At 33.1% G+C, this 13,159-nt stretch overlaps 1 protein-coding gene across 3 annotated transcripts in view; it reads left to right on the forward strand.

Annotated features, from left to right (window-relative positions):
* LOC132735092 (syntaxin-binding protein 5-like) overlaps nt 1–13,159 on the forward strand; it is a 119,603-nt gene that overhangs the window by 2,798 nt on the left and 103,646 nt on the right. For all 3 annotated transcript variants that reach the window (XM_060721996.1, XM_060721995.1, XM_060721994.1), the window contains exons 2-5: nt 5,025–5,122; nt 10,367–10,448; nt 11,194–11,294; nt 12,694–12,828. In XM_060721996.1, the coding sequence (XP_060577979.1) occupies nt 5,025–5,122; nt 10,367–10,448; nt 11,194–11,294; nt 12,694–12,828 (416 nt within the window). The remainder of the gene's footprint in view (nt 1–5,024; nt 5,123–10,366; nt 10,449–11,193; nt 11,295–12,693; nt 12,829–13,159) is intronic.

Below are 13,159 nucleotides of genomic sequence, written 5' to 3' on the forward strand. Positions count from 1 at the left end.
ATAGTTAAGGCCAAAGGGAAACTGGAAACCAAACAGATATTAAAGATAATTTTGGGGTAAAACCTGCACTGTATTAATTATTTATTGAAGAGAGTATGAATCAAATGCAACTGTTAGCGATTATTAAGTTAGTGTTTTATACATACCCTTAAATATCCACTTGCTTTGTGAAATCTACTTTTATCAGCCTTTTTGTATTTCTACTTAATTTCTTGCACATTCTTTGAATCAATTTGCAAACCTGTCTGTACTAAAAAATGCCAAGTTTGTTGATCATCTTGTTTGGCCAGTAAAATGGAACACTTGAAAAAAGAATTTTCAAACTGGGGGGCAAATGTCCATCTTTATATTTTCATTGGAGGGGGGGGCAAATGTCTTATGATGCATTTTATGCTCACTTAAGAGCAAAACATATTCAAGTTGCGCTTTTGTTAACACTCACTGTCTGATGTCATGTCGGGCTTCCATCCAGCCACACTTCTTTGATCAAAATTTCTTCCTAAACCACAAGGTAAATAATATTAAAATTCTACGAAGACCTTAGTAATGTTTTAAAGTTGTTACAAAAATTATTCCATGCAGAACTCTGGTTGCCATGGAAACCAAAATTAAAATCTTTGAAAATCATCTCTCCTTTGAAGCATAAAAGGATAGATATTTCAGATATTTGACAGTAAACATGATGACATCTAATGGGCCTCTACAAAGCTTGTTCAAATAATAGCCCTGGGGATTAAAACGAGTCCCTCACTTGCAGTCGACTCGGGAGGGGGGAGTGTAATGGGTTTTCCTTGTAATACTGTCAACTGTGTATAATTCTTTGTGCATAAAGGCAAGAACTGAGATATTTAGCATGATACATTGTTTAATGGACCACACGTTTGTTCAAATTGTAGCCCCAGGGTCACTTTGGAGGGAGGGGAAGGGGTGCATAAATTTTGCTTATTTGCTTATTAATAATAAAACTTTATGGGTGGTGAGAGTTGAAAATAAAAATATGTTTTAAATGACATCTCCTCCTTAGTCACTTGATAGATTTTGATGAAGCTCTACATAAGTGATCATTCGGTGTTCCTTTATAGCTTTAAAAGTTTTGCCTTGCTGAACAAGATGGAGGCCAGATCTTTAAATAGATATAAGTTTTTAGTGACATCTCTTCAACCATGCTTCAAATTAATTAATGAACCTGTACATGAATGATATTTAGGTGAAGCATTACAAAATTTGCTATAATGGTTTCATACCCTATACAAAAATAAGGTTTAAATGACATCTCCTTTACCCCTTGGATGATTTTAATAAAACCGAAAGAGTTAGAGCTTAAATATTTGGCATGAAATATCATCTAGTCAGTGTTTGCAAGAGGTTGGAGCCTGGCATGGATGTCCTTTAAGAAATACTTAAAAGGTCTATCACCATGGGTTTACGCCCTCCTCTGAGGATACAACCAGTGATCAATTCCTGACGGACACACCTATACCCGCGGACACATGGTCAGACCCCCTAACCATCCCACCATGTGGGTGCTCTCCCTATTGAGCTAAATGGGTAGATTTCATGGTACTGTATACTCAATTTTTAATAATCCTCTGGTGTGTAAATTTAAGAGCCACCATGGCCCTCTTGTTAGACTTGGGGATTTGAGTCCTGGACTCTATGGAGGACATAGAATTTTCCTTGCTGGTAGACTGACATAAAGTTGCATGTGAGGGCAACTGTGTCCTGTAGACACATTTCTTCTTTAAGATTAGATGGTGACCTAGACTAAATGTTTTGTTGGTATAATTATATAGAATAATTAAATTCCTGAGAAATATTTTTAATCATAACAGCATTTTTCTCCATTTTAGCCAAGTTTCCTTAGAACTTTCAATAACAGAATTCTCTATTTTAGATCTACCCATGATGCATTATTTTTTCCCTGTTCAATTTGTGTTGTCTTGCATTGGTGTATTCCCAAAATAATGAGAAAGGGTTTGCTTTATTACAACAGTTCTAAGAAAACTCTTATTCTTCATAATCAAGAGTTATGGACCTTGTTTTATTATTTTCAAATCAAACTATTACTTAACCAGTTAAATTTAAGTAAATTTCTTGAAAGTGAGTGAGATTGACTTTAATAAAAAATTACCTTCATATAATCCATGTAAAGATTTGTTTTTATTAAATTATCATAAGATAGGTTAAAATTTGCATTTCAAGTGCATTATACTATTATATACTGTGTTATAAAGTTAACAAAAGTAGGTGTGGGGAATGAAGTTGAGAAACTCCAAAATTAAGGTTTTTAGGATAATCCTGTCTTTTTATTGGCTGACAGTAGATGTTAATTTTTTTACATGTAGTGTATTGCATGACCAATACAACCTCATTATACAATTTATTCAGTACAGGTTTATCTTTTCAAACTGCTTTAGATAAGTTTGTATTGTGGGCAAACCATTAAATTTTAAGCAATATCCTGTTTACTTTGGTGACTTGAAACCACATAGAAGTTCACCAGAGATAAAATATACTAATTGTGAACCCTATATGGTTTTTGCTGGTTAGTACAATTATTCTCAGGTAATTAGTACAGCAAATGATATTTATAGTATAATACAGGGTAGCATTTACATATTGTTTATTGTTACAATGTAATTTAAAAATGTGTTTTTTATGTTCTTTGGGGTATGAAATTTAAATTTTGTATATAACATAATACAGAAAATTGTTCTGAATTCAGAAATTAGAAGTTCTGTAATTCAGTGGTATTAATTCAATAGAAAACAGAAGGAGAAATTTCAGAATCCTGAAAAATGTTCGGATTACAGAAGTTTCAAGATTTTAGAAGTTCCGAAATTCGGAAGTTACACTGTATTATACTTGTATAAAGTTATTGCCCAAAATCTCATTAATATTTTAGATTTAAATTTTCTGTATCACATTATTGTGTTGCCTTGAAAAGGTGACATATAGGGGTTACTTTTGTCGGCGACGGCGTCTGTGTCAGCGTCGTTGTCGGCGTCCCCTAAAGCTTGTCCGGAGCATAACTCAGTCACTATAAGTCTGATTGACTTCAAACTTGGTATGCATGCTTCTTACAATAAGCCGAAGTGCAGCGCACAAGGACCGGTACTCTGCAGTTCTTATTTTTTGAGTTATTGCCCTTTGTTAATTTTCATACTTTAATTTTGTCCGGGCCATTTCTCTTCAACTAAAAAAGCTAAGGACCGGTACTCTGCACTTCCTAATTTTTGAGTTATTGCCCTTTGTTAATATTCATAATTTATTTTTGTCCGGGCCATTTCTCCTAATGTATAAAAGCCATGGACTTGAAACTTCATAGGATGATAGGTCTCATTAAGAAGAAGTGCAGTGCACAAGAATCGGTACTCTGCATTTCTTAATTTTTGAGTTATTGCCATTTGTTTATTTTCATACTTTAATTTTGTCCGGGCCATTTCTCCTTAAGTATAAAATCTATGGACTTGAAACTTCATAGGATGATAGATCTTATTAAGAAGAAGTGCAGTGCACAAGAATCGGTACTCTGCATTTCTTAATTTTTGAGTTATTGCCCTTTGTTTATTTTCATACTTAATTTTCGTCCAGGCCATTTCTCCGAAAGTATAAAAGTCTTCATAGGATGATAGATCTGATTAAGAAAAAGTGCAGTGCATAAGAACTGATACTCTGCTTTTCTTATTTTTTGAGTAATTGCCCTTGTTGATTTTCTAACTTTATTTTTGTCCTGGTCATTTCTCCTCAAGTATGAAAGCTATGGACTTGAAACATCATAGAATGATAGATCTTATTGATAAGAAGTGCAGTGCACAGAAACTGCTGCTCTGCACTTATTATTTTTTTAGTTATTACCCTTTGTTATTTTTCCTATTTCATGTTTGTCCTGGCCATTTCTCCTAAACTACATTGTTCACAAGGCGACACATTCGACTCGCGTAGTTCTAGTATTATATACAGTTATTGCCCAAAATATCATTAATTACCAAACCAATACTGTCCTGATATTATAGGGGCTGCTGTAAGTGCTTCAGAATATTGATAATATAGACACAAGATTGGTTGCCATGGCAACCTAGAGAGAAATCATACTTCTTTTCTATTCTGATGACCATGATATTTCATTAAAGTTTTATTTCTTTTTGCAGTTTGGCAAAATGTCATATACATCTTTGTGTCAGGCTGTTGGGGCACTAGCTGTATGTTTCGCATGTAGAGTAATAGAAATTGTTAGAGTGAACTGTAAAAAAAAGTTGATTAAAAGATAATTGTTAAGAAATAGCAAAATGATATTTAGCTTGAGTTAGTCGGGTTAGCATACGACTGTGATAAAAGTGGCACATATTGATAAATAAAACATAATTATATATTTTCAACAACAAAAATCCATTGAAAAGAAAATATTTGTATGTATGCTTTAAATCTTTGAAATTTATAGTCTGTATTATCAAACAAACATAAAGAAATGATAAATTGTATTTTCAACAAAACAAAGAAAGATACACAAGCATGAACTGAATAATTGGATAACTGTAAATTGTTGTAAAGCATAGTTGTTTCTTAATTAATATTCTGGGAATTTTATAACCAGGGGCCAATATAAGCCCTCATTTTCAATCCAACATGGCCTCTTATCTCCCTTAAGAAGCTAAAGTCAAAAGAAATTATCCCCCTCCCCCCACCCCCTAAAAAATGAATAAATGAATGAAATAAAACTCATCCAACTTAAAGCAATAATCAGTTAAAATTCAACTATTTGATATTTTCTTGCGTGTGATTAAAAATCATAAATTAGGTAGTTTTTCATTTAATAATCATTTTAAAAATTCAAATTTTCCAAAATGCCCCACAATGTTTAACAGTTTAAGCCAGTTTTTTTCCCCAAAAAATAGCTGAAAAGATTATTGTAGCAGGGAGTATGGCCATATAGATATGTTTATATTTACAAAGTCTTGTAGTTGAATCATCTTAATTGATTTTTCATTGTTTTGTATAATATTCCATTATTTTGTATATTGTAGACTGTGCGACATGGATTCCCCTACCAGCCAACATCACTGGCATTTGATAATGTACAGAAAATCTTGGCAATTGGAACCAAATCAGGATCACTCCGAATGTATCCTTTTGAATAGAAAAAAAAAGATGTCAGAAAGTAAAAAGTTTCCTTTTGTGAAAAAAAGGTTTACATAGTATACTTTCCTGATTTTGTTATGATTGGCCCTGTTACAAAGAAGGATGGACATGTCAACCTGATGGTTGGGCCATCAATAGGCCAGTTTCTGACAGATTGCAGATTTTGCGGATGGGAAGGTGGAGTTAATTAGTGGCCATTATTATATTAAAGAGGGGTATAATTGTTTGACAAACATCTCTTGTTTTTCCATGGTTTTCAAATTGTGATGACTGTGAGTATGAGATCATTGTTACAGCTATATATGTATTTTTTCCAATATAGCCATGTTATGTAGATTTAGGCAATATTTATTTTTATATTGGAACTCCATTCTCCATAATGAGTTGCCTGTGCTGTTTTCCCTTTTGTCTATTGGAACTTATTCAGTGATTAAAATTTTTGTCTAATTCTAAAGCCAAATATCTGCATCTTCCCAATTGACAAAAAAGTTCAAAATTCCCAATAAAACCTTGAAATGTCCCCAATATTGTTATTATTTTCCAAACCAAACCACTGCTTACATATCTGTACTGAGAAGGCTTTTTTAACTTGCATACTTTCGTTCACAGCCATGTGTGATTTATACGTTCCAAACTTTTGAGAGTGAGTATTCATGTTAAATTTTGCTGCTTAAGACTTTTATATACTACTACCAGATTTCAAATGACGAAGAAAAACATATAGTTTCTGGATTTAAATACCTATACTGAAGATTTCTGAGATCAGTTTATAGCTATATTTCACCCTTAAGATAACAATTGTTCTTTGAGATCAGTTAGCTATATTTCACCCTTAAGATAACAATTGTTCTTTGAGATCAGTTAGCTATATTTCACCCTTAAGATAACAATTGTTCTTTGAGGGTTATTTTTTGTCAAAACAAAATCTCCATTATTTATCCTTAGTATCTGGATGTCATGCAAAGAGCTTTAGATCAGTGTAAGGAGATAAATAGCATTGTGTAAATTGTCTTGTTAGTTAGAATAAGATTAATTGCTATGTTTACTCTCAGATTGCTGTTTGCAAGTCATGACTCTATCCCCAGTTTATAACTTGGCTTGAATGGCTTTTAGCATATAATTGATAACCTTAATTATACAAATTACTGTTCTCAAATGGAAACATGGCTAAGTCAGTGTACATGAAGCAGAGCGAAGGTTAAACTAAATTAGGACAGGCATCATATGTTATTGCAGCCACACATTAACCCTAACCCCACTGAATAATGTTGTAATCCTTCAGTTTTGACAAAACCACAATTTTTAGGAAAAAATTTAAACTTATAATGTACAGACTGAATAGCGAACATTGCAGACCATGATCAGATGGCATCCTGCCTGATCATGGTCTCACCGTCTGCACTGCAGGTTGCATGGGTAGAATCAGTTGCCAACAGGCAGACTCAGGGTTAAGCTTAAATATGTTTTTTTGAAGTTGACCTTATCTAAGAAAACACATTCAAGATAAGTATCAAAAACATAGTATAATTTAATGATAATGATTTAACCTTTAACTTGTAATGGACTTGTTCAGCATCGGTTTTTAGCATCAGGGATATCAAGATAAAGATTTGGGGCATACTGATGATACATGACCAAGAGGTTAAGGTCGCTGACTTATGGTGAACAAATCGCTGATATATGCCCAAAATATATTTAAAATAAGCGTTAGGACTAAACAAATAAGCTAAAGTCTTAATGGTAAAAAAAGTATTCCTTCTGTTCATTAAAAAAAAGATAATGTCAGATTTCTCACATGAACTTTCACACATTATCATGTGACAGACTTTAAACTCATTAATCTTGTTCTTTTACACAATGATTAAATTCTGTCAGAAAGTGAGAACTGAACTGAACGCTGGAATTGACGTCAGAAAATAATATTTCTTGTTAAGTCATAAGATTATGAGGAAAAAAATTTCTATCGGATTTTAAAAAAAATGTCGAATGTAGTAGGTTACCTATTTTGGTAAGCAAAAAAATCTCCCAAGTATTAGAGGCAACAAGACCAGCTATGGTGTGGAACAAAATGACAGGGTTGGCGAAATCCAGTTTGGACTTTCTTGTCTGTTTTATCTGAAACATTTCCATACTTGTAAAGTAAATTCAGAAAAAATTTCACTTGAACAGACTATGGGCAAGACAGACAATTTCTTTTGTCACCCCTGACAGAACGGCATGATATCTATGATTTAGGCAACAGGTTCTCCCATGAATTAAGTTAAAAGTATCTCGTAATGGTTGGGACAAATTTTGTAGGACCTCTTATGGACAGGATCCTCTCTTTGTAAAGCAATAAATTCTTTATTATTAACAGTGCAAAACTGCTTTTATTTGCAGTAATCACAGACAAAGTGTCCTGTCCTGGTCATGTCCAAATACATCTTTTTTTTTTCTCGATGAATGGCTTTGCAGACAAGTTTCATCTCCCCTTGTGGCTGATGGGTTGCCTTAAATCATTGAGGCAAAGGAATGGCAGCCAATGATTATCCCTGCCTGGTTGTAAGAGGTGACTTGATGGGTTAGCTTGCCTTCAGCAGATGAGGTGGTTTAAGTTGTTAAAAAATAAACAATTTGAATGTTTATATTTTGTTGGAAATAACATATGATGGTCTGGAGTAACTTATATAGATAGGTCATGCTTAAACAAATGAGAAGCTAGTCTGTTTCTGAACCAGGGGTTCAAGAATGATTTGGTACCATGGATAAGAGAAGTGAATACAGCAAATGTTAGCAGATTTAAGTATTTGGTAAAAAAAATATATAGGTTTGCAGAATCAATACATGTAAACAAAGATTCAGGAAATTAAAATAAATGTCTGACAAAGGATAAGAATATTTGAAAATATCCAGGCATTTCTTGCAAAATTACATTTTTGCCCTCGTTATTTTCAATATTACATGAAAGGGAGCAAAAAATGGGGAAAACCAATGTCATTAGAGCCAAGTTACTAGAAGTCCCCCTGTACAGAGTAACAATGCTGGGAGATCAATCTTACTCTACTTTGATTATTACTTGGCCAAAATCAATAATGGCGTTTCTATCCATTGAACATAGCATTGGGCAACCTGGAGATAACATGTATTGGAATTCACAGGGATTCGACTCCTGCAAAAGATTGATAGAGAAATTTTCTGAAGAAAAAAAAAAGAATTACGATAACTGCTTTTATTTCCTATTTTTTTCTCTTTTAAATGTCATTGTTCTTTTATTAAATGTCACATACATGTAGTGTATTAGAGTTTCTTGTGAGAGTTTTTTTAAGGAGAAGGAAACATTTAGTAGATTTTTTTCTTCAGTCTTAATTTTGCTTGTTTTATTTTGAATTTTGATTATTGAAACTAAGAAGCTATTATGGCTGAATTGTCCATACTACCAGTTTAAAGTCATATAAGCCTTGGCACGCTTGGCTGATTGAGTTTATTATATTGATATTGAAATCCCATTTACATGTTATCACCTTAAATTTAATAAGAATTAATCAGTTACTGCACTAAGGTGATGATTTAAGCATTTGATATTGCAGTAATATGACCACTTAGTTAGCTTATCCTAGGGTCGCTGGTTTGATCCTTGGACAAGACGCAATTTCTCCAAGATAAATTTGATCTCGAACTCTGACTGGCCCTAATGATGATCATTGGTTTCTCACTGCTAATTCAGAAATAATTGAGGATTAGTATAATTCACTTGGCGAGAAATTAGTAATTTCTGGATTTTATGTATCCAGTTTAACCCATTACGCGATATACACGCCTTTTAACGCCTTTTTCACCCCCCCCCCTTTTTGTTGTCTCAAAATGGTGAAAAAAATGCCTTATTTAGGCCCCCAACACTTGTTTTTGTTTGAGAAATGTTGTTTAAAAAAGTGACCACTTTTTTGGCGCGGCCCCCCAACTAAAAGATACATCAGGGGGTTGCCAGAACGGGGATGTGCCCCGCTAAGAAAATTTTGGACTTGTGAGAGGCTTAAAATGACCCCAGATCGATCATTAAGGTAACATGTAACCAACGCTGAAAAGCATTTGACTCTATCTCAATCCATTGAGAAGTTGCAGCACTTTAAAATTAATTTTGATGGAAAAAATCAACGCAAAATAGTGATTTTTGGCAATTTTGAGATGTCCCCTCGTTGCCATGGTAACAGGAAATTTAAGTCTGAGTATTTTGTTGCAAAGGCAATGGTCCAGTCAACACTTGTGCCAAGTTTGATTAGTATTGAAGCAGTTTTTATAGTTTTATAGCAATTTGAACGTGTAACAGGAAACTTTTCAATGAAAACAGCCATTTTTCACAAAATGCTTATGAAGTAATGGGTTAAGGTGGACTGACTGCCAAAATAGAACAAAAAATGGGTGTGAAAAAAACCCAAACATACACACTGAAGTCCCATTAAAAAATATATAATTATATATGATACTGAAATCCTATTAAAAGTATCATTGTATTGTTGAAAAAAAATCAAAGCAGTTCAAATCCATTAAACAGTTCTAGAGTGAAATTTAATCAATTCTGGTAACAAGAATTTTGATTGTTGAACTCTTTCCTTGTGTGTATTTCATATTTGTACAGTTGAAGACTAAATTTGTATGCATAAATTTTATGTATTTAAAACTTTATTTACATAAAAAAGAAGCTATAATCATGGGAAGAAGTTTATTAGAAGAAAAATATTTGATACTTTTGTCAAATACAAAAATATGCTTATGATAAAGCAATGATTTATTAATTATTCAGTAATAACACTACATGTGATGTATTTATTTTCTATATTTATTAGGATCACATTATTCTGATCTTGTTATGAACAGGTTGCATGATAGATTCAGTTGCTGCCAACAGGCTGAAGGTTAAAGTTATTAATCTCGTTAAATTTGAAACTGCCTTTTCTTATTTTTAGGAAATTTAGCTTCCTTAAGTTGAATAGGTACTGTTGGAGAGTCTTTTCTAACCGCTAGCATTTATAAACTGTCAAAGCATATGTATAAGTAAATTATTATCCCATCTCATGTACAGTTGTACATGTATGTGTTTGATTCAATTATGTTATTGTTTATTGAAGACAGTGTGAATATAAGTTAACAAGTAGGTTATTAGTGTTAATTCTGTTTATCTCTCTCTGTTTTAATAAAATGTTTGTTTACAAAATTGACATAGAAAGTTAAATGACCTTAACAAGTGTTTCAGACTTGGCCAGCCGGGCGTTGACCTACATTGCCATCATGGAAGCGAAGTGGCGGTTCAACAAATCTTGTTTCTAATTAACGAGGTACGTATGTGCAAAATGTTTTGGATTTTGCTTTAAGAGTCCTGATTTTTACTAGTTAGGAGTTTAAATCCTAGATTCACACCTTGTGTTTTTATGCCTCAACAACTTAGCGGGGTAAGTGGGGGATGCAGAATTGCCCTTATCTGTCACACTGTCCTTCTGTCACACTGTCGTCAGTAGACTGACAAAATAGTGAAATTAGGGGGCATCTGCAGCATATGAATACATTGATTTTAATTATAGTTTTAATAAGCCACTAATATGGTTTATACTTGTATGACATGTACATCATTGTGGTTATTGATAAACTTTACTTGCTTATCAAGTAGATTTAAAATGTAAAAAAAAAATGAGGGGGATAGAAATATATACATGTATAACCACAAATAAAATATGATTTGCCTTTGGTTTTATAGTCAAGTATGTTATTGCATCACTTGAATCACATTTTTGTCTCGTGGCAAGTTACATGATTTATTTGTACTGATTTATTTATTAATTTTGCATCCTGTCACATGAGTTGTCAATTATCTCACATGTTTTAATTTGGCTAGTTAAATGATTCAATGTCATGAACATACTTTCATCATTTATAGCTTAACTATATGCCGGCATGGAGTCTGTTTGAGAACAGTGCACAACAGATTGTTTGAACAAAGACATAGTTCTTTGGCATTGTTCAAGTTAAAAACATTAGGTTTTGGTGGCTGCTTATGTACTTAAACTGTATTGTTTTATTTTACAGGGGGCACTCGTCACTTGCTGTTCAGATGATAGTCTTCATTTATGGAACTTCCGACAAAAACGACCAGAAATTGTACATTCCTTAAAATTTCAAAGAGAAAAGTAATTTTGATTTATTTGATTTAAATTTCGGAAATCTAAGAGAGCTTATTTCTTTTGTAAATAGTATTTGTGAATTGTAAGTTTTAGAAAATAGTAAATAGAAGAAAACCATTTAGCACATAAGAAAGTCATAATTCATTCTGCACCAAAGATCCATTTAGTGACTGTGACAGTTTACATAAAAAAAAAATAACATCTTCGGTATAGTACAAAGTGAAATGTGTACTGTTGAGTAATGAAATGCTTTATATATCATAAGAAATATTTTAAATAAAACAACACTTTTATGAATTGAAGTTTATGTCTGTTGTAAAAGTTTTAGAAATTATGTCTTCAAAAATGACTTTCCCCTTACCACTGCGGGTTGAGATCCCACAAGTTACTACGGATTCTGTCATGTGATAAAGTTTTCAAAAGGTTGGTGGTTTCTTCTGCCGGCTATTGCCTGAAATAACATACACTGGAGCCGCGATATAGCGCTCATGTTGGGGTCCATGATCTCAAGACAGCGTTGTAACGAGTAACTTTTTATAACGCTCATTGTGTAATTATAGCGAAAATATCGCATTACCCCACCCACCGCCGAAACATATAACGCTTGTTAGTGGAAATGATTGTTTACTTACCTTCCAATGGATATCAGTCCAAGCTTTTTTAATATATTATTATTAATTATTTTTGTAAAGCATTACTGAATATCTTTAATATAAACATGAAAATTTACGAATTAAAAATATAAAACCACGAATGTACAATTGTTTATAAATTTTCCAGTAAAACAGCGGTGTTAAACGTGTGTTATGTGTGGTCATGAAAATTGATACCTAGTGGATGGGACTAAATTAATCGTCTTTCCTGCTGTCTCTTGTGAAAAAATCAGTCATCCTCAACAACTTTTTTGCCGATAGATCGAAAGTAATTGCTTTTTAAAATTAATTGTATGCTTGGGTGATTAACTTAACTCTTCGGTGTTTGCATGTTTTAGCTAACAGTTTGATACCTGACTGATCAACAGTTCAAAATGAACAAAAGAGCGGATTAACGCTTACCTGTGTATGAATTCACACCTTCTTATCATGAGTGATGTAATTATGACTGTTTATTGCACTCGACTGACACATTGAACAAGCGTTATAGTGGATAAGGTGCGGTATTGATATACATGAAAAAAAAATTTATAATCGGCGAAAAATACGATTTTTTTGGGGGGAGCCAAGGCATATGAGCGTTCTACTGAGATTAGCGCTATACCGAAGAGCGCTATATCGCGGCTCCAGTGTATATAAATGGGTATCTGAGGTCTTCCTTTGCCGATGGTAGCTGGAAAGTCACCTTATGACCTATAATAGTGTCAATGTGACATAAAACCCAACCAAAAATTCTCTTCTTTTTTTTCTAGAATAACCCATTGTCAGCTATCATTCCAAAGTAAATGGTTATATGTTGGAACAGAACGTGGGAACGTACACATTGTTAATATAGAGTCTTTCACACTATCTGGATATGTCATCAATTGGAACAAAGCTATTGAACTGTGAGTACATAAATACATATAATTATTTCCCTTCAGTTTGAAATATTTATTGAATAATATGATTGTTTTGATGCCACCCTTAATATACGAAATGAAATTATGAAGTGTTACTTTCGTCTGTCATTTGGATGCACAAGTCCAAAAATTCAATATTAGGGTTTATTAGATCTTTTTTCCCATAATTTACCTCATCGCACACCAGTTGGACCACAAAATACGCACCAGGCAGTCTCAAAAGTCAAAGCTTGTAAAACACCAGAGTCTAGTGAACATCCATCTTTATTATAGGAAGGTAATCGGTGCCAGTCTCAGCAAAGTTTTATAAAACTTA

Source organism: Ruditapes philippinarum, unplaced genomic scaffold (assembly GCF_026571515.1).
Source record: "Ruditapes philippinarum isolate M1 unplaced genomic scaffold, ASM2657151v2 ctg497_1_1_1_1, whole genome shotgun sequence".
NCBI lineage: Eukaryota > Metazoa > Mollusca > Bivalvia > Venerida > Veneridae > Ruditapes > Ruditapes philippinarum.